This window comes from Bufo gargarizans, chromosome 6, assembly GCF_014858855.1.
Source record: "Bufo gargarizans isolate SCDJY-AF-19 chromosome 6, ASM1485885v1, whole genome shotgun sequence".
Taxonomy (NCBI): domain Eukaryota; kingdom Metazoa; phylum Chordata; class Amphibia; order Anura; family Bufonidae; genus Bufo; species Bufo gargarizans.
In genome coordinates, this window is record NC_058085.1 from 367,113,962 (window position 1) to 367,136,206 (window position 22,245).

Sequence of the window (22,245 nt, forward strand, 5' to 3'; positions counted from 1 at the left end):
TTATTCCTCCTAGAAATCTGTGAACAAATTGACCACTCGGTGTTACCAGTTTGGGGTGGTGCCCTACAAATGGACACTGTCCAATCGGTCCTCACTCTGTGAGACTCTGTGGGTACACATGCCTTTTGTCAAAGATAATGATGTCAATGTATTTGCAAAATGTTCCAGAATGTGAGTATTTGCTCCAACAGACCAGTCAGCAGAGGTGACAGGTCGCCTTTAAACCGCACAAGTTCACATCTTACCCTTCTGCTGGTTCGGAGTCTGTAGAGAAAGTTCTCTGTTGTCCTGTACTGTAGGACTGTAGGGTTTAGCGACTGTGTGCATTTTAAATTCCTGCTCTTTTTTTTTTGCTTAGGCATCTAGCGGGCAGAGCTACTGGTGATTGACAGGCTTCCTGTTAGAGTAGGACCGCCCACTGGACTCCTAAGTTTAGAATTAGCAAGAATTTTAGCGAATATACTACAAATTCTACTGAATCTTTTCCCATAAAACTATATATCGATCTTCTCAGCTCCTCCTGCTCTATAAGATGCTGCGTGCAGATCGGACTGCAGTTCCAACATAACGGGTATTTGCAATGTATATAGCCATCTTATAAATTGAATACATTACTATTATCAGTTATAAGTGGTTCTCCATGAAAATACTTAAATATGACTTTATTATAAACATATTCCCAAATACCTTTCATTAGTTTCATTATATTTCCGCTTAAAGGAGAATTGCGGTAAATTAACTTAATTTAAAAAAAAAATGCATTAAAGGGAGTCTGTCACCACATTTGAGCATATTAGACTGATCAAATAGCGTTATATGTGCCACCGAGAACTTAAAAACGGTACCTTTGTTGTATCTAATGGAGTTTTCTTTAAGCCAAAAATGAACTTTTAAGATTCTGTAAATGCGCCCTCTCAAGTGCCCAGGGTGGCGTCTCAATCGTCCGAGCCCCAGGCAGCACCTCCTCAACGGCTCATAACCCCGCCCTCCGTGTGCCTCTGCCCGCCCGTTTACTCTCCTCCTCTCTCCTTTTCCACTGTGGCTGCGCGGTCAAATTCGTAGCGGGCGTAGTGGAAAAGGAGAGAGGAGGAGAGTGAAGCACACGGAGGGCGGGGTTATGAGCCGTTGAGGAGGTGCTGCCTGGGGCTCGGACAATTGAGACGCCGCCCTGGGCACTTGAGAGGGCGCATTTACAGAATCTTAAAAGTTCATTTTTGGCTTAAAGAAAACTCCATTAGATACAACAAAGGTACCGTTTTTAAGTTCTCGGTGGCACATATAACGCTATTTGATCAGTCTAATATGCTCAAATGTGGTGACAGACTCCCTTTAAGGCTGCGAGCTGTGACGCAACCAGAACCCATATCTATACATATAACTAGAGTTTCATTTTACCTTGCAATCCATTTGTCTAGCTCCTGTGTGAGTCTGCAACACACAGTGTTCTACCCAGCAGAGTTCAGAATTAGTGTTGATCGAGCACCAAAGTGCTCGGGTGCTGGAGTAGAACACCTCAGGATGCTCGGGTGCTCTGCGGGGCACAATGGAAGTCAATGGCAGAACCCGAGCATTAAACCAGGCTCCCCCTGATCTGAAGAGGGGAGGTGTCTGGTTCATAGGTCAGAAATTGATGGAAACACCACTGAAATGATTCTGGAACAGCATGGGGAGGATGTCTGGATGCATCTTGGACTCCCAGGTCGCTGCTGGGAACGATGTTGTCCGAGTAGTACGCCACTTTTACAGAATGACAATAATACGCACAAAACCGAAGAAAAAGGAAAAAATTTTAGGAAACTTTCCTTTCTGTATATATACTTGTATATAAAGTGCAAGTGCTGGCAAAAATTACAAGGAAGAGGCACTCCAATACAACCTGTATTGCACACAAACGAGGACCCCATTCACATTGTGGTACAATTGTTCAGGTAGTGGGACTCCTACACTCATGAAGCCTATGCACTAAGTGAAAGGGCTGCAAAAATTACAAGGAGCCGGCACTCCAATACACTCTTTATTACACATAAAGGAGGGCATCATACACAGCCTTGAAAAATTATGATTGATGGCCTGCTGGTGACCCTCAAAAACTATTGGAGCAAGGGCCTGCTGTTGAGCTGACCCTCTAAAACATTAGGGGCGAAAGCCTGCTGGTGACCCTCAAAAACATTATGGGTGAGGGCCTGCTGTTGAGCTGACCCTCTATAACATTAGAAGTGAGGGCAGTCTAATAAGCATGTTGATATGATGGAGGAGGAGGATGAGAAAAGGCAGACTGAACCATATACCCTTTTTTGTGGTGGAAGGGGTGCATGAGAATACAGTGTATTTAATACACCATAATAGCCACATTTAAAGTGCCTTTATGTTCAGCCGTTTTTCTCTGGTGGAGTTCATTTTGATAAGAGTCAACCGGTCAACATTTTCAGTTGACAGGCGGATACGCTTATCAGTTATTATGCCCCCAGCAGCACTAAATACCCGCTCAGACAAAACGCTGGCGGCAGGGCAGGGCAGGCCAGTACCTTCAAGGCGTAGAGCGCCAGTTCGTGCCACATGTCCAGCTTAGACACCAAAAAGTTGTAAGGCACAGAGGGATCACTGAGGACGCTGATACAGTCTGCTACGTACTTCTTCACCATCTTCCAAAACTTTTCCCTTCTTGTGACACTAGGCCACGCATAAGGGTGAGGGTGATGGCGGGGTGTCATGAAACTGTCCCAGGCTTTGGAGAGTGTTGCCCTGCCTGTGTTGAAACTGCTGTGTGTTCCCCTCGTCTTCCCTCCTCAGTTGGCCAAGGAACTACGTACTCTGCCGCCAGCGTTGTCAGGTGGAAATTTTTGGATCAATTTTTCCGCAAGGGCTTCTGGTATTTCACCATTTTGCTCGTCCTCTCCAAGACAGGATTGAGAGATAGGAAGTTCTCTTTGTAGCAGAGGTTGAAAAGGGTGAACATCCAGTAATTGCTGTTGTCTAAAACAGACGAGACTTCGCTGCTCCTCCTCCTCCTTCTCCTCATCATAATCATCCAATTCGCGCTGAGAATAAGACAATCTGAGGGTGGTCTGGCTATCACCCTGTGTACTGTCTTCCCCATTTCCACCTCTTCCACATGCAAAGCGTCTGCCTTCATTGTGAGCAGCGAGCATTTGAGTAGACACAGAAGTGGGATGGTTACGCTGATAATAACGTTATCGCCGCTCACCATCTGTGTTGATTATTCAAAGTTTCTTAAAACCTCACAGAGGTCAGACATCCATGCCCACTGCTCGCTTGTGAAGATAAGAAGCTGAATAGAAAGGCAACGACCATGTTGCAGCTGGTATTCCACTACTGACCTCTGCTGCTCACAAAGCCTGGCCAACATGTTGAACGTGGAGTTCCAGCGTGTGCTCACGTCGCACAACAGTCGGGTGAGCTGGCAATTGTAAGCGCTGCTTCAGCTTTGCCAGACCAGAGGCAGCTGTAGATGACTTTCGAAAATGGGCACACACGCAGCGCACCTTCACCAGTAGCTCAGGCAAATTGGGGTAGGTTTTGAGAAACCACTGAACCACTAAGTTGAACACATGGGCTAGGCATGGTATGTGTGTGAGCTTGCCGAGTTCCAAGCAGCCACCAAGTTACGGCCATTATCAGACACAACCATGCCTGGTTCTAGGTTGAGTGGCGAGAGCCACAGCTCAGTCTGGTCCCTTATAACCTGCCATAGCTCTGCGGCGGTGTGCTGTTTGTCACCTAAGCAAATTAGTTTCAGCACAGCCTGTTGCTGCATCCCCACTGCAGTGCTACACTGCTTACAGCTACTGACTGATGGCTGACTGGTGCTTCAAGATGATAATTCAGAGGTGGTAGTGAAGGAGGAGATGGGGGGGTTGCAGCTACTAATGTAGGTGGTGGCAGAAATCCTGATGGAAGTAGGGCCCGTAATCCTTGGCGTTGGTAGCACCTGTGCCATCCCAGGGTATGAGTATGTAGCGTCCCTGGGCAAAAGCACCTGTCCACGTGTCAGTCGTTAAGTGGACCATCCCACTAACTGCGTTGGTCAGGGCACAGGTGATTTTACGGAACACAGGCTGGTGTAAGGTGGGAACAGGACACCGGGAAAAATAGTGGCGGCTGGGGACTGAGTAACGAGGGACGGCCACCGCCATCAGGCTGCGGAAAGCCTCAGTGTCCACAAGCCTAAATGGCAACATTTCCAGGACAAGCAATTTGGAAAGGTGCGCATTTAGTGCTATGACCTGTGGGTGGGTGGCTGGGTATTTGCGCTTTCGTTCAAAGGCCTGTGGTATGGACATCTGTACGCTGCGCTGCTAGCTGATGGTGCTTGCGAAGGTACAGGTGCAGGGTGGGAGGCATCCGGGCCTACGTCTTGGACAGGGGATTAGCCAGCACTTAACACAGGGGAAGAAGAGGCAGTGGTGTGTCCCGCAGACACTGATTGTGGACCCAGGCGTTTGGCCCACAGATTAGGGTGCTTTAATGCCATGTGGCGGATCATGCTGGTGGTGGTGAGGTTGCTAGTGTTCACGCCCCTGCTCATTTTGGTATGGCACAGGTTGCATACTACTATTCTTTTGTCATCTGCACTTTCCTCAAAAAAGCGCCAAACTACGGAACACCTACCCCTTGGCAAGGGAGGTTGTCGCAAAGGGGGTGCTCCGGGGAAAAGTTGCAGGCCTGTGTGGTGTGGCCCGCCTTCTCCATTTTGCCACCCCACTGCCTCTTCCAGCCTGTTGCAGTGCTGAGGATCCCTCCCCCTCTGTACTGCTGTCCTCACTCGGCTTGCCACCTTCCCAGGTTAGGTCAGTGATTTCATCATCCACCACCTCCTCTTTCTCTTCCTCACTCTGGTCATCCTCCTGACTTGTTGACCTAACAAGAACCTCACTTATTGACAACTGTGTCTCATCCTCATCATCAACCTTTTGAGACACTAATTGCCGTTTACTTATTGGCAACTGTGTCTCATCATCATCATCCACCTCGTTAAACACTAATTGCCGTTCCCCACCGTCATCTTCTTCTGACTGTGGATGCGCAAGGGTTTGGGAATCAGTGCACAAGATCTCCTCATATCTCTCTTCAAGTGGACTTGGCAAGAGGCCCAAATCAAGGAATGGAGATGAAAAGAGCTCCTCGGAATATCCGAGTGTGGGATCACTTGTTTGCCAAGAATCTTCATGGGGGAGGAAGGAGGATCAGGGTGAGGATTCTTTTGACCAGACTCTTGCCTACTGAGACTGTGGAAGACAGAGTGGTGCTTAACTGAGTGGAAGCAATATCTGCTGCAATCCAACCGAGCACCTGGTCGCACTGGTGTGACTTCGAGAGTGGTGTTTTGCGCCGCCCTGCAAACTGGTACATGAACTAGGTATCGTGGATGAGTGTGTTTCTTGTGCTCTGGCAGCAGGCACAGTTTCACCGCGCAAAGGGCCACGGCCTCTGCGTGCACCATCAGCAGCACGGCCACTTCCCCGTCCCTTACTGCTCGCCTTGAGCATATTAAATAGTATTTATGCTTGGAAGTATGTCACACGTACAGTAGTGCATGTTTTGTAGGTGTATGCGCAAATAAATTAAACTGAATGTCACAGATATCTAGGATGCGCAAACGTTATACAGGAGATGTAGCGCAGGTAATGTCGCTGTCAGCAGCGGCCAAACAATTGCGCTGAATGTCACAGATATTTAGGATGCGCTAATGTAACACAACAGATGTAGCAGAGGTTGTGTCACTGTCAGAAGCGGCCAAACATTTGCACGCAATTTAGCGCAGGTTGCGCTAATAAAATATATTGCAGCCAGACACAACAATAGTCCTTAAAAGGACTTTTGGGTCTCTAACACCTTTCAACACTAAACAATTCCTGTCCCTACACTATCTGTCTCTTCTTCTGCAGCTCTCCCTGACTAAGACTGAGCACCTGATTGCGCGTTCCGGACAGTCAATCACTGTAATGCCAGTAATCAACATGGCTATGTCATTACAGTGAGTGGCAGTACTACCCCACACGTTTATTAGCTGTGTAGCAGCAAAAAAACGTGCGGGGAGGAGACTCTATCATCGCACTCGAGCACACACGGTGCTCGGCCAATGCTCGAGTGAAAATGGTGTTCGGCCGAGCATGCTGACCCAACACTATTCAGAATGATTACAGATCTCGTCTGCATTCGTTTTGGCATTTCTGTAATGATTAACCCCTTCAGGACCCTGCCATTTTTCACCTTAAGGACCTGGCCATTTTTCGCAAATCTGACATGTGTCACTTTATGTGGTAATAACTATGAAACGCTTTTACTTATCCAGGCCATTCTGAGATTGTTTTCTTGTAACATATTGTACTTCATGACAGTGGTAAAATTGAGTTAAATAATTTACCAAGAATTTGGAAAAAGTAGCAAATTTTAAAATTTCAATCTCTCTACTTTTATAATAGGCTAGTACTACCTCCAAAAATAGTTATTATCTTACATTCCCGATGTTTGGATCATTTTGAAAATTGCATTTTATTTTCTTGGGACGTTAGAAGGCTTAGAAGTTTAGAAGCAAATCTTAACATTTTAAAGAACATTTCCAAACCTCAATTTTTTCAGGACCAGTTCAGTTATGAAGTCACTTTCTGGGGCTTAAATATTAGAAACCACCCATAAATCACCCCATTTTAGAAACTACACCCCTCAAGCTATTCAAAATTGATTTTAAAAACTTTGTTAACCCTTTAGGTGCCCCACGAGAATTAAATGAAAAAGGGAATGAAATAAAAATAAAAAAAAATTTGTAGATTTTAAATTTTAATCTATTTTTTCTGCAACACATCAAGGGTTAACAGACAAACAAAATTCAAAATCTATTACCCTGATACTGGAGTTTACAGAAACACCCCATATGTGCTCAATAAATGATGTATGGGCACACGGCAGGCTTCAGAGTGGAAGGAGCACCATAGGGCTTTTGGAGAGCGGATTTAGCTGGAACGGTAATTGGGAGCTATTTTGCATATGAAGACACCCTGAGGTGGCCCTACAGTGGAAATCCCCAAAAAGTGACCCCATTCCAAAAAACTACACCCCTCAAGGAATATTTCAAGGTGTGTGGTAAACACTTTGACCCATCAGGCGTTTCACAGAATTAAGAAACAGTTGGCTGTGAAAATGAAAAATTACAAGAAAAAGTTGCTTTACACCCACATTTTTCACTTTCACAAGGGGTAACAGGACAAAATGCACCCCCCATTTTGTTCCCCATTTCTCCCCGAATATACCAAAAAGTAATGTATGGGTGCATGGCAGGGTTCAAAAGGGAAGTAGCGCCATAGGGCTTTTGGAGGACAGATTTTGCAGGATTGGCTTTTGGGAGCTGTGCCGCATATGAAGACAACCTGAGGTGGAAACACCCCAAAAGTGACCCCATTCTGAAAACTAAAATATTTCAAGATGTGTAATGAGAACTTTGACCTCAAATGTGGTTCGTGGAATTGGCTGTAAAAAAGGACTTTAGGACGAAAGTTTTCCCTTTCACAAGGGGGAACTGGAGAAAATGTACCCCCTAATTTCTTGCCCATTTTCTCCTGATAACAGCAATACCCCATATGTGCTTGTATACTGCTATATGGGCATACCACAGGGGTCAGAAGGAAAATAGCACCAAATGGCTTCTGGAAGGTAGATTTCATTGGAATAATTGACAGGCGCCATCTTGCAATAGAACACACCCTGAGGTGGCCACAGAGTGAAAAACCCCCAAAAAGTGAACCCATTCTGAAAAACTAAACCCCTCAATATTTCAAGATGTGTAGTGAAAACTTTGACCTCAAAAGGTGATTCGTGGTATTGGCTGTGAAAATTGATTTTCTTTTTCCAGAATAATGATTTTAGGCTCAAATTTTTCACTTTCATAAGGGGGAACTGGAGAAAATGCACCCCCTAATTTATTGCCCATTTTCTTCTGATTATAGCAATACCCCATATGTGCTTGTATACCTCTATATGGGCGTACCAAAGGGTCAGAAGGGAAAGAGCACCAAATGGTTTCCGGAAGGCAGATTTCACCGGAATAATTGACAGACGCCATCTTGCAATTGAACACACCCTGAGGTGGCCATAGAGTGGAAACCCCCCGAAAAGTGACCCCATTCCGAAAACTACACCCCTCAAGGAATATTACAAGGTGTGTGGTGAGCACTTTGACCCATCAGTCCTTTCACAGAATTAGGAAACGCTTGGCTGTGAAAATGAAAAATAATGTATGGGCACATGGCAGGGCTCTAGAGTCAAACAGCTAAATATGTTTTTTTCAGACCTGAATAAACAGACATGGATTTTAGCTGGCATGTTACATTAAATAAATTTCTGAGGTCCCCAACAAGTGACTCTATTTCGGAAACAGCACCCACGTACGAACACTTTAAGTGGTGGAAAGCAGGGGCGTAGCTATAGGGGGTGCAGAGGTAGCAGTCGCTACCGGGCCCAGGAGCCTGAGGGGGCCCAAAGACCCTTGTGCCACATAAGAAGACACTGACTGGTATTATAAATAGTGCATGCTGGTCAAGTTACACCTCTGGCTGGAGGGAACGGGTTAGGTCAAGAATTTGGCATGGGGGGGTGCCATTTAAATTTTTGACTCAGGCAGCACAAAGGCAATGTGCTTCTGTAACCCTGGCCACAAAGCACTGAGGGAAAGGGGGGCCCAAGTTGAGCTCTTTCACAAAGGCCCAAGAGCCTTTAGCTACGCCCCTGGTGGAAAAGGAACTCTTCAGCAAACAGGTGTCTCACAGAAGGCAGAAATACTAAAGAAAGGATTTCAAAGCACACATTTGTAAAAATGAAAAATTACTAGCAGACCCCAATTTTTCACTTTCGCAAGGGGTTAAAGGAGAAAATGCACCCCAGTATGTGTTCCCCATTTTCTCCATATTCAGGAAACACCCCATATGTGCTTGTAACCTGCTGTATGTGCGCATAGCAGGGCTCTAGAGGCAAACTGCAAAAATATGGTTTTTGCAGGCCTGAATAAACAGACATGAATTTTAGCTGCCATGTCGCATTTTAAAAATAACTGAGGTCCCCAGAAATTAAAAACCCCAAGAAGTGACCCCATTTTGGAAAGTGGACCCCCGATCGAACATTTTAAGGGGTGAAAAGGGCACTTTTGACCTAACAGTTGTTTCACAGAAGTGAATATGTAGTGGTTGGTGAAAAGTGGATATGGAAGCTATGCGGACTTAGGCCTCATGCACACAGCCGTTGTTTGGGTCTGCATCCGAGCCACAGTTTTGAAACACACCCTGTATCTTTTTTTGGATCCGTCCCTTCCTTGCTGTCTGGAGGACTTGACCTGGAAAATGTTGCCCTGGTACAACACGGGCACAATGACTTCCTGAAGTACTGGGACCCTCCCCAGCCTGGCTTTGAAAAATTAGGGCCTTGATAACCAGCTCTTGGAACTGGAGGAAAGTTCCTGTGTGGCCTGAGGATTGAAATAGTATGTACGCATTGTAGATTGCCATCTTTACAATGTGTACGGCCAGCTTTGTGTACCACACTTTTATTTTTCATGTGGCACTGTTGGGCTTCAGAACTTGATCTGAAAGATCCACCTCTCCCATGTGCTTATTGTAGTCCAGGATGCAAACTAGTTTGGTTGACAGTGGTAGTGGTACCTCGCACATGAGCAGGGGACCTGGTATTTATGTGAACGGTGGTCATTAAAAGGAATTCCCTCTTGTCCTTGTACAAACCGGATTCCAAAAAAGTTGGGACACTAAACAAATTGTGAATAAAAACTGAATGCAATGATGTGGAGATGGCAAATGTCAATATTTTATTTGTACTAGAACGTAGATGACAGATCAAACGTTTAATCCGAGTAAATGTATAATTTGAAAGGAAAAATACGTTGATTCAAATTTTCACGGTGTCAACAAATCCCCAAAAAGTTGGGACAAGTAGCAATAAGAGGCTGGGAAAAGTAAATTTGAGCATAACGAAGAGCTGGAAGACCAATTAACACTAATTAGGTCAATTGGCAACATGATTGGGTGTAAAAAGAGCTTCTCAGAGCGGCAGTGTCTCTCAGAAGCCAAGATGGGTAGAGGATCACCAATTCCCACAATGTTGCGCAGAAAGATAGTGGAGCAATATCAGAAAGGTGTTACCCAGCGAAAAATTGCAAAGACTTTGCATCTATCATCATCAACTGTGCATAACATCATCCGAAGATTCAGAGAATCTGGAACAATCTCTGTGCGTAAGGGTCAAGGCCGTAAAACCATACTGGATGCCCGTGATCTCCGGGCCCTTAAACGACACTGCACCACAAACAGGAATGCTACTGTAAAGGAAATCACAGAATGGGCTCAGGAATACTTCCAGAAACCATTGTCAGTGACCACAATCCACCGTGCCATCCGCCGCTGCCAGCTGAAACTCTACAGTGCAAAGAAGAAGCCATTTCTAAGCAAGATCCACAAGCTCAGGCGTTTTCACTGGGCCAGGGATCATTTAAAATGGAGTGTGGCAAAATGGAAGACTGTTCTGTGGTCAGACGAGTCACGATTCAAAGTTCTTTTTGGAAATCTGGGATGCCTTGTCATCCGGACCAAAGAGGACAAGGACAACCCAAGTTGTTATCAACGCTCAGTTCAGAAGCCTGCATCTCTGATGGTATGGGGTTGCATGAGTGCGTGTGGCATGGGCAGCTTGCATGTCTGGAAAGGCACCATCAATGCAGAAAAATATATTCAGGTTCTAGAACAACATCTGCTCCCATCCAGACGTCATCTCTTTCAGGGAAGACCCTGCATTTTTCAACAAGATAATGCCAGACCACATTCTGCATCAATCACAACATCATGGCTGCGTAGGAGAAGGATCCGGGTACTGAAATGGCCAGTCTGCAGTCCAGATCTTACACCTATAGAGAACATTTGGCGCATCATAAAGAGGAAGGTGCAACAAAGAAGTCCCAAGACGATTGAACAGTTAGAGGCCTGTATTAGACAAGAATGAGAGAGCATTCCTATCTCTAAACCTGAGAAACTGGTCTCCTCGGTCCCCAGACGTCTGTTGACTGTTGTAAGAAGAAGGGGAGATGCCACACAGTGGTGAAAATGGCCTTGTCCCAACTTTTTGGGGATTTGTTGACACCATGAAATTCTGATTCAACATATTTTTCCCTTAAAATGGTACATTTTCTCAGTTTAAACTTTTGTTCTGTGATTTATGTTCTATTCTGAATAAAATATTAGAAGTTGGCACCTCCACATCATTGCATTCAGTTTTTATTCACGATTTGTATAGTGTCCCAACTTTTTTGGAATCCGGTTTGTACTTAACCACCAGCATATTCTCATGGAGGAGAGCCCTACTTTCACCCATTCTCAGTGGTTGCCCTACCAGGGATCTAGGGAGGCCTCTCTGATTTTTGTGCACTGTGCTGCAAGCCACAGTACTTCTGGCAGTTAGGGACCTGAATATGCTGGTATAATAGTTATCCACATAGAGGTGGTAACCCCTATCCAGCAGTGGGTGCAGCAAGTCCTAAACAATCTTTCCACTAACTCCTAGGATGGGGGGGCACTCTGGGGGATTTTTCCCTTCATAAACGCGGAACTTGTGGGTGTACCTGGAGCTACTCTCACAAAGTTTGTAAATTTTTATGCCATACCTTGCCCGTTTGCTAGGCAGGTACTGGCGGAATCTAACCCGCCCTTTGCAAAGTAACAGGGACTCATCTACACATACATTTTTATCAGGGGTGTACACCTCAGCAAACTTTGTGTTAAAGTGGTCAAGGACAGGCCTAACCTTGAACAGACAGTCAAATGTTGGGTCGTTTTGGGGTGGGCACTGTGTATTGCCATTGTAGTATAGGACTTTCCGAATTGACTCAAAACTCTTCCAGGTCATGGTCTGATTGTAAATTGGAGTCTGGTAGAAAATGTCCGAAGTCCAATATTGTCTGATGTTTGGCTTCTTTACTTCGCCCATATGCAGCACGAGTCCCCAAAATGTCATTATCTCTGCTGCACTTACTGGGGTCCAACCTAGGGGTCTAGCGTATGGCGAGGTAGGGTTCTGAGCTATAAATTGTTGGGCGTACAAATTGGTTTCGGCCACCATTAAATTTACAAAATTTTGCAAAAATCTTGTTCTGTGAAGCCCGCACTGTCTATCTGTATTTCAGACAGACTTGCCCTCAAAATCCGGAATTTGGGGCTGATAATCGTCAGGGTGTGGGGTCCATATGGGGTCACTCTGGGGGGCTGCCTCCGCTGCTACCCTGGGGCGCCTTCTAGAGGGTCCCTCATCAGCGGATGATTATGAGGGGGGAGAGGAGTAGAGGAAAGTGGCATCCTCCTCTCCCTCACTGGCCGACTCAGTATCAGAGGCAAGATACATGTATGCCTCTTCAGCTGAGTAAACTCGATGGGACGGACGGGCCATATTTATTTTATTGGGGTGTTTTGTGTGAAATGTGTAAAACTTTATTTAGTGTGGGGTGTGTATGTAGTGTTTTCACATGTGAAGCGGCTTGTTATAAATGTAAAATATAGAGTAGGAAAAAAATATATAATTGCTGCACGCACAAACCTACATTAACACTATATATGGAGATTTATATATATAGATAAAACTAACTACATGAAGAAAAAATATGTGCACAGTAAACTGAGCAGACCAATCAGAAAAATGTATGTTTCTGATCAGCGCTCAGCAGGTGCAGGACGCACGCACTCACACAGATATTATGTGCGTTATGTGCGTGCAAAAATCTACACTACCTAGCTAAAATTGATTTCTATCTAACACTAAAAGTACTTTTTTACACCAAAACAATTAATGACCAGTAAAAATAAAAAATTTTACTTATTGGTGCTCGGGGCTGCAGAACGCACGCAAGCGGATGTTTGGTGCGTTCGTGCAGACACTGCAGTATAAAAATTTTATTTAATATAAATTTAACACTAGCTAAAAATTAACATATATATATATATATATATATATATATGATTCTAACTGTTACTTCTTTTTTTTTATGGGGGAAAAAGGACAGATGGGGGAGGGGGGAAGCACAGAACCTCTCAGCATGCAGTCACCAGCTAGAAAGGCTGCATGCAGGGAGGTTCTTACCTTTCCTGTGCAGCTTTAGCGCTGCCATTGGCTGGAGCGTTGTTCCAGCCAATCACAGTGCTGGCAGGTGTCCCCTGCCTAACCTCGGAGGGGACAGGTGCTAACTTGTTCAGCACCGGTCACCTCCCCCTGACCCTCCCCGCCCCACAGCTTAGATGTGCTTCCGGCACTGCGATGTGCCGGTCTTCACTGATCGGCCAATCGCAGCGCACGGAGCTGCAGGGGGGCTGAAATGGCCGATGCAGCCCTTACCCGACATGGCTGCCTCTCAATAAGAGCAGCCATCGTGCTCCGGTCCCCCCTGCGTTTTTCAACCAGAGCCCAGCGCTGGTCCTTAACCCCTTAGGGACATAGGACGTACCAGTACGCCCTATTTCCCGAGTCCTTAAGGACCAAGGACGTACCGGTACGTCCTAACTTTAAAATCGGCATTCCGGCGTCCCAGGGGTTAATTTGAACAGGATGCCGGCTGAAATCATTCAGCCGGCATCCTGTTAAAACGCCAGGGGGGTCATGTGACCCCCCCGTGTCGGCGATCGCAGCAAACCGCAGGTCAATTCAGACCTGCGGTTTGCTGCGCTTTTTGCAGTTTCTTTTTGCGGGGATCAGAAACTTCAGAGTGCCTAAAATCAATATTGTACACCCCCCCCTGCACCCCTGCACGATTTGATGGCGGCGGGTGTCGCAGGCGGTGGGGGCGTTGCGGGAGGCGGGCGGTGCGGCAGGCGGGATCGCGATCCCCCGCCTCCCATTGCATAATCGTTGGTGTACAGTGGGTATACCAGGGTGCCAGCACATTGCTGGCACCCTGGTATAAACGGCTGACATCGTTGATGCGATGTCAGCCGTTTAACCCTTTCCATACAGCAGTCCGTACGGACCGCTGTATGGAAAAGGTTAACAGTAAGAGGGAGCTCCCTCCCTCTCCGATCGGGGGGCTGCTGTGCCTTTGCAGCCCCCCGATGGGAGAGGGAGAGAGCCCCCAGACAGCCCCCCGAAGCCCCGTCCTCACCCTTCCCCGTCTGCGAAGTTGTGGCAGACGGGGAAGGTTCCCATGGCAACAGGACGCCTGCTCAGGCGTCCTGCTGTCCATGGTGCTGAACAGATCTGTGCTGAAATCATAGATCTGTTCAGTGTAAGTAAAATACAGTACAGAAACCTATATAGGTTCTGTACTGTATTTTACAGACATCAGACCCACTGGATCTTCAAGAACCAAGTGGGTCTGGGTCCAAAAATTTAAAAAATAAGTAAAAAAAACATTTATCACTGAATAAAAATTAAAAAAATAAAATACACTACACATATTAGGTATCGCCGCGTCCGTAACGACCTGATCTATAAAACGGTCATGTTATTTTCCCCGCACAGTGAATGCCATAAAAAAAAATAAAAAAACTATGAGAAAATTGAAATTTTGCCCACCTTACTTCCCAAAAAAGGTAATAAAAGTGATCAAAAAAGTTGCATGTACGCCAAAATAGTAGCAATCAAACCGTCATCTCATCCCGCAAAAAATGAGACCCTACTCAAGATAATCGCCCAAAAACTGAAAAAACTATGGCTCTTAGACTATGGAAACACTAAAACATCATTTTTTTTGTTTCAAAAATAAAATCATTGTGTAAAACATACATAAATAAAGTATACATATTAGGTATTGCCGCGTCCGTATCGACCGGCTCTATATAAATATCACATGACCTAACCCCTCAGGTGACCACCGTAAAAAAAATAATAATAAAACTGTGTAAAAAAAGCTATTTTTTGCCATCTTACGTCACAAAAAGTGTAATAGCAAGCGATCAAAAAGTCATATGCACCCCAAAATAGTGCCAATCAAACCGTCATCTCATCCCGCAAAAAATTAGACCCTACTCAAGATAATCGCCCAAAAACTGAAAAAACTATGGCTCTTAGACTATGGAGACACTAAACAATTTTTTGGTTTTAAAAATGAAGTTATTGTATAAAACTTGCATAAATAAAAAAAATTGTATACATATTAGGTATCGCCGCGTCCGTGACAACCTGCTCTATAAAATTACCACGTGATCTAACCTGTCAGATGAATGTTGTAAATAACAAAAAAAAAACGTGCCAAAAAAGCTATTTCTTGTTACCTTGCCGCACAAAAAGTGTGATATAGAGCAACCAAAAATCATATGTACCCTGAACTAGTACCAACAATACTGCCACCCTATTCCGTACTTTCTAAAATAGGGTCACTTTTTTGGAGTTTCTACTCTAGGGGTGCGTCAGGGGGGCTTCAAATGGGACATGGTGTCAAAAAACCAGTCCAGCAAAATCTGCCTTCCAAAAACCATATGGCATTCCTTTCCTTCTGCGCCATGCCGTGTGCCCGTACAGCAGTTTACGACCACATATGGGGTGTTTCTGTAAACTATAGAATCAGGGCCATAAATAATGAGTTTTGTTTGGCTGTTAACCCTTGCTTTGTAACTGGAAAAAAAATATTAAAATGGAAAATCTGCCAAAAAAGTGACATTTTGAAATTGTATCTCTATTTTCCATTAAATCTTGTGCAACACCTAAAGGGTTAACAAAGTTTGTAAAATCAGTTTTGAATACCTTGAGGGGTGTAGTTTCTTAGATGGGGTCACTTTTATGGAGTTTCTACTCTAGGGGTGCATCAGGGGGCTTCAAATGGGACATGGTGTCAAAAAAACTGTCCAGCAAAATCTGGCTTCCAAAAACCATACGGCGCACCTTTCACTCTACGCCCCACTGTGTGGCCGTACAGTAGTTTATGGCCACATATGGGGTGTTTCTGTAAACAGCAGAGTCAGGGCAATAAAGATACAGTCTTGTTTGGCTGTTAACCCTTGCTTTGTTATTGGAAAAAATGGGTTAAAATGGAAAATTAGGCAAAAAAATGAAATTCTCAAATTTCATCCCCATTTGCCAATAACTCTTGTGCAACACCCAAAGGGTTAACAGAGTTTGTAAAATCAGTTTTGAATACCTTGAGGGGTGTAGTTTATAGAATGGGGTCATTTTTGGGCGGTTTCTATTATGTAAGCCTCGCAAAGTGACTTCAGAGCTGTAGTGGTCCCTAGAAATTGGGTTTTTGTAAATTTCTGAAAAATTTCAAGATTTGCTTCTAAACTTCTAAGCCTTGTATCCCCAAAAAATAAAATATCATTCCCAAAATAATTCAAACATGAAGTAGACATATGGGGAATGTTAAGTCATCACAATTTTTGGGGGTATTACTATGTATTACAGAAGTAGAGAAACTGAAACTTTGAAATTTGCTAAGTTTTCCAAATTTTTGGTAAATTAGGTATTTTATTATGCAAAAAAATTAATTTTTTTGACTTTATTTTACCAGTGTCATGAAGTACAATATGTGACGAAAAAACAATCTCAGAATGGCCTGGATAAGTCAAAGTGATTTAAAGTTATCAGCACTTAAAGTGACACTGGTCAGATTTGCAAAAAATGGCCTGGTCCTTAAGGTGAAAATAAGCCTGGTCCTTAAGGGGTTAAGTCACCTCTGGTTGCGCCATACATGTACTGTGCGGGTCCTCTATGGGTTAACATGGTTATAGCACCATCTAGCGGTGTTAAATTGTACAGCGCCTTGTTTTTCTTGTTGCTAAAACTGTTGCTTTGTGGGTGGTGCAAAACATTGTGGAGTGCAAAGCATCATGAGAAAGAGAAGTCTCCAAGACATAGTACAGAGCTGTCCTCCTGCATATCTCCTTCTTAAACTCCACCATCCTGGTAAAATCATATATGGTGAAAGATCTACCTCTGCTTCAGGGTAGTTGTGTGTTGCAGAGCTTTTCAGCTAGTTATAACTGTTACTCAGAGAGCTGTTACTACTGTTAGTTAGACATGTAGTCTTATGTATAGGCAGCCATTTTACCATCTGCTTCAGTGTTATGCAACTGTTATAGTACATGCTATCCTATTCTTTTTTCTTCTTATACATGTTATTTGTATTCTTGTAGTTTTACCACTCAAATACTCTTGTTTTACCAATAAACAAGTTAGACTACAAAGAACAGTCCTCTTATTTGGAAGACAGGGATGGTTTATGCTGAATGTCAGACTGCACGCTGTGTGAACGTGTATGAAGACAGAACACACAGTATCATGGCAACTGATCTTCCCTCACCAAACTTCAAAGACTACAATCCCCACAATCCCTAGCTTTCCTGCTGTGAGTTTGTGCTCGTTCATGAGTGTTGATATTTATTGATTGGCTGCCTGATATACAGTCCGGTTACACCCCCTCTACTCAGTAATCACCTGCACACTGGAGAATTGATAGCAATACACTGAGCATGCTCGACCTAACAAAGGCTCAGAACTACAGGTCGATGCCATGGTAATTTATGAGGACACACAGTGGATAGCAGAAGAAGAAAACTACTTTTATAACTACTGAGCGGTCAATATGTGAAATTTACATTATATTAGGTAATTATTGATGATGAATTAGTCTAAAACATAAGTTATGGTAACTGGAATACCCCTTTAATCTTACCCATGATGGAAACATATGCGCTCTCTGAGTTCTTCACCCACGTATCCGGCAGAATAAGTGAGAATGATTTTTCTATGTGGTCATTAGAACCTAAAAAGAGAGCAAGATACATATATATTGCGGGTTTGAAAATTGAATTTTTTTTAGGGACAACAACTTGAATTATACTATACTATATAATCTTATTTTTTTAATCAGAAATAGGATTTATTAATGCATATCATAAATCCTACTCCTGATTAAAAAAAATAAGATTATATAGTATAGTATAATTCAAGTTGTTGTCCCTAAAAAAAATTCAATTTTCAAACCCGCAACTGGATCTGAACACTTTTGAAATTGCTTGTAATGGAAAATTGAGTACAGCCACTGAGTTATTCAGTAAAATGTATCTGTGTAGCGCCACCTGCTGTTTTCTTTTTTTCCTTATTCCTCTCACCACCTCCCTGAGGTGGTCGCACATGCTCATTTCCATCTTTCATCTGCCACCTCCCACATCTTCTGATAGAAGCTGTGATAGTTACATGGATATAAATTATATAATGGTTGTGCACACCTCATTAGGAAGGATTCATCCAACACACTCGTGCATAAGGTTTCTATAGTAACAAGTAATTTTGATTTTATTGTACACGTAAGTAAACAATATGTAAGGTAGATATACAGTGTATAAAAATGGTTGTCCAGAGAATATCAGAAATATTCAACAGTAGGGACCAAGCTGCAAAGGGGTCCCTGTGATGGATATCTTCGTGTGGCAACTTGATTGTTTGGTCAACAAAGTTAGGATATGAACATTAATCCACCTATAATGCAATTCATCAGCAATTAATTCATAATAAAGTTCCAATAGACAAGTGCAGGAGTAAACATAAAGTTCACCTATATGTTTACTCCTGCACTTGTCTATTGGGACTTTATTATGAATTAATTGCTGATGAATTGCATTATAGGTGGATTAATGTTCATATCCTAACTTTGTTGACCAAACAATCAAGTTGCGAAGAATAGCCGAGATATCCATCACAGGGACCCCTTTGCTGCTTGGTCCCTACTGTTGAATATAATGATATTCTCTGGACAGCCATTTTTATACACTGTATATCTACCTTACATATTGTTTACTTACGTGTACAATAAAATCAAAATTACTTATTACTATAGGAACCTTATGCACGAGTGTGTTGGATGAATCCTTCCAAATGAGGTGTGCACAACCATTATATAATTTATATCAATTTTCTGCTTTATAGACTTGGTGTGTCTATATCGGTTGGGGCACCCACTCCATACACAGCAACTAGGTGAGCCATCACAAATTATATTTGTCTCGGTTACATGGATAGAGCTGCAACGGAAAGGAAACACCCTCTGAGCTGTGCCAGGGAGAGAGCTGCAGCAGAAAGGATGCACCCCCTGCACTTTGACAGGGAGAGAGTTGCAGCAGAAAAGACACCCCTCCCCCTCGAGCTGTGATAGGGAGAGTCATTTATTATATGACACCTGAATTTAATTATTTACAGCAATTGTGGCATAACCCCTTTAAATGTGAAATCTACACAATGACCCCTTCATACCAAAATGCCCCATAAATAATGCAAATGTTACCATTCAGACATAAGTATATATTTTCTGTAACCTCTTTCTTGAAGCCTCTTGGCTAGAAGAAAAAAAAAGACATAGAATAAGAAAATACTGTACACATAACAATAAGAAATCATTCCCACCATGTGATACACCCATCCAGTGGTTTCATGCCGTGGAACTTACTTTGACTAGAAGTTGTCTTTGCAGTATGTCAAGGTTTCCACTAGGCGGCACATATGGTTTCTTCCTGTTACAGAAATCTTTGCCGGCCACTGCCTCCGCTCTCACAGTGAGGGGCAGCAGTCCTAGAAGGATATAGGATTCATGATAAAACCTCACATTTATCTAGAAATCTTGCAGGGTTGATCTTGGAGCCTCGGGAACACCCAACAGACCGGACGTCAGCTATATGTGAAAAGCGTATGTCCACCAGGTGAAGGATTGTGATTATCTACAAACCTTGAAGGGGTATGCCCATTTTAGACATTTATGTGGTATCCACAGGATATACCATACATGTCTAATAGATGCAGGTCGCAACAGGGGCAGACTGGGAACGTAAAGTGGCCCTAGAAAAAAAAAACTAAAATGGTCCCATGTTGTAGGTGGGTCCAAATTGACAGAAGGCGGGTCAAGACAATTTGTCAGGGTCAGCAATACCATAACGCAAAGAACCATCCCAGCAGAACCAAACACAGTGCACAATATACTTCCCCAAAAGCTTTCTGTGGGGGTCATCAATAGCTGCTATTTTCTGTCCTCCTCCAGTTGCCTCTGACTAGGATATGGAGCAGGGGCCTGAGAAAGTAAGTGGGGCACAGAAGTTGAATTGAGGACATGTGCAGTCACTGTCCGGTAGCGTGAGTACCTGATACTCACAGGGTTAATTATGTACCCAGCCAGGGGCAGAGAAGAGGGCTTAGGTGGCCCCCTGGGGCATCAGCCCACCATGTAATTTCCCTGTAGGGTCTATGGCCAGTCCGCCCCTTGGTCCCACCTTCAGGGGCCTGCACCTATCTTGAGAAACGGAGGTCCCTCCACTTAATTGCGCCTGGTGGAACCACAACTGGTTGCTGCATCCCATTTAGATGCCAAGGTCTCTGGGATTACAGAACCAATGTACGGATGGAGTAGAGTTAACACTCCTGTTTTCTGAGATTTCTGAGTTGTGTTATCTAATCTAAGCAAACGCCTTCAATTGCTTTTCAATGGCTTTTGTCTCAAGATAACGCGATGAGTTAAGAAATTTGAGCTGGACTGCTAACCCTGCTACATCTGTAGCTCAGCAAGTTCAGCCGTTTTAGCAATCACGGCCACTACTGTATTACGTACTAATCCTGCCTACAAGGAAAACAGCATAAACTAAAGACCCCCATACACATTAGAGTATTGTTGGCCTAACCCCTGTTTTCGGTAGAATCGGCAAACAATATACTGAGTAAGGGAAGCCCCCGATAAGTGATGTCAGAGAATGATAGGGAAGATTTCAAAGTCCAATAGTTTTGCTCTCCCGAAAGATTTCAAAAGTTTCTGGCAGTAGCTTTCTTCTCCTTCCCCACTGAAAACATCAACACCGGCCAATCTGATCATGTAAGTGTATGGGGGAATCTGGAGAGATAGCAGTCAGCTGGACAAAATTTTGGCAAGAAGCTATTGAAGATTTATGGCCATCTTTAGTTAGGCAGTCTACAATGTGCCAAATTTATCAAAGTGGCACAGGCTTTATATGGTGCATGACTAGACACTTTTGTCACCTATTGGTTAGCTTACTTTCTGACAGAATGCTGCGCCAAAGGTGCAAAAAGGTTGTATTTAGGGCCACAACCTTTTTTCACCAAACCATCATAGAGAGGAGCGGTGGATTAGTCTATTTTTTCTTTATAAATGTGTCTAAAACTTGATGCAACATTTTGCCCTGGAATGCTGCACCTTACATCACATTTGAGGAGCAGTTAGTAAATGTGGGCCACTGTGAGCGAATAGGGACATTTTTAATGAAGTTTTTAAAGCCAAAACAACATGTGGAGTAAAAAATAATTAGAGGAGAAATAAAATATTTCCCAAATAACTCCAACCCTTTATGGCCCACCCCTGACTTTTCTTCAGATATTCCTATGAAGCTGCACAAAAACATCACATGCGAATGCACCCGCATGGTAGCAAATAGAGTACAATGACATAGCACCATCATACACTACTCAAAAAATGTTAGGGATATTTGACTTGTGGTGAAATTTTAGGATAAACATAAAATGACCTTTAACCTTTACAGGTGAACTTAATGTGACCTTCTCTAAACTTTTGAATGCACATGTCCAACTGGTCAATGTTTTAGGACTTTTTGCTGTTCTCTAACAAGGAGCTTAACAGTACAATCCACAACAGTTTTTTGATCCATGAATCGCCCAATAAATTTCCTGGTTCAATTATAATTGGTATTTATACAGTCCTCCTCATCATGCTGTTCACATTTTGACATCATGAGACCAGGGCGACACCTAATAATTGATCAACAGTACCTCGCTATTGCGAGCCTTCAAGCACAATGTTCTCAGCTGGAAGTGGCCACTGAGCTTCGAGTGTCACAGAGTGTCATCAGTAGGTTGCAAGAGAGATAGAGAGAGACTGGAAGAGTCATAGAAGTGGAAGTAATTTGGTCACATCCCACACCGATGACCGCTTTATTGTGAACAATTCCCTGCAGAAGCGGATGATGAATGCCACACAACTCCAGGTACATTAAAGGGAGGTAAGAGGCACCCAAGTGTCACGTCAGATCTTTAAAAACAGTTTACATCATCGTGATCTGCATGCTAGATGACCTACAAGGGTACCTGACCACACCACCAGGCACAGGCATCATCATCTTACATGGGCCAGGGAGCATCTACACTGGATGAGGGACCAGTGGGCCTCAGTGCTGTTCACTGATGAAAGTCAATTCATACTGAGCATAAATGATGGCCACCAACGATGTTGGAGACGTAAAGGAGAGCGCTATG

The 22,245-nt window shown here is 43.7% G+C and overlaps 1 protein-coding gene across 1 annotated transcript in view; it reads right to left on the reverse strand.

The window, feature by feature from the left end:
* Positions 1–22,245, reverse strand: part of LOC122942241 (alpha-2-macroglobulin-like protein 1) — a 236,408-nt gene that overhangs the window by 65,237 nt on the left and 148,926 nt on the right. The window contains exons 21-23 of the mRNA XM_044299744.1: positions 19,427–19,548; positions 19,265–19,316; positions 17,657–17,746 (exon numbers count right to left, since the gene is read on the reverse strand). Of these exons, the coding sequence (XP_044155679.1) occupies positions 17,657–17,746; positions 19,265–19,316; positions 19,427–19,548 (264 nt within the window). The remainder of the gene's footprint in view (positions 1–17,656; positions 17,747–19,264; positions 19,317–19,426; positions 19,549–22,245) is intronic.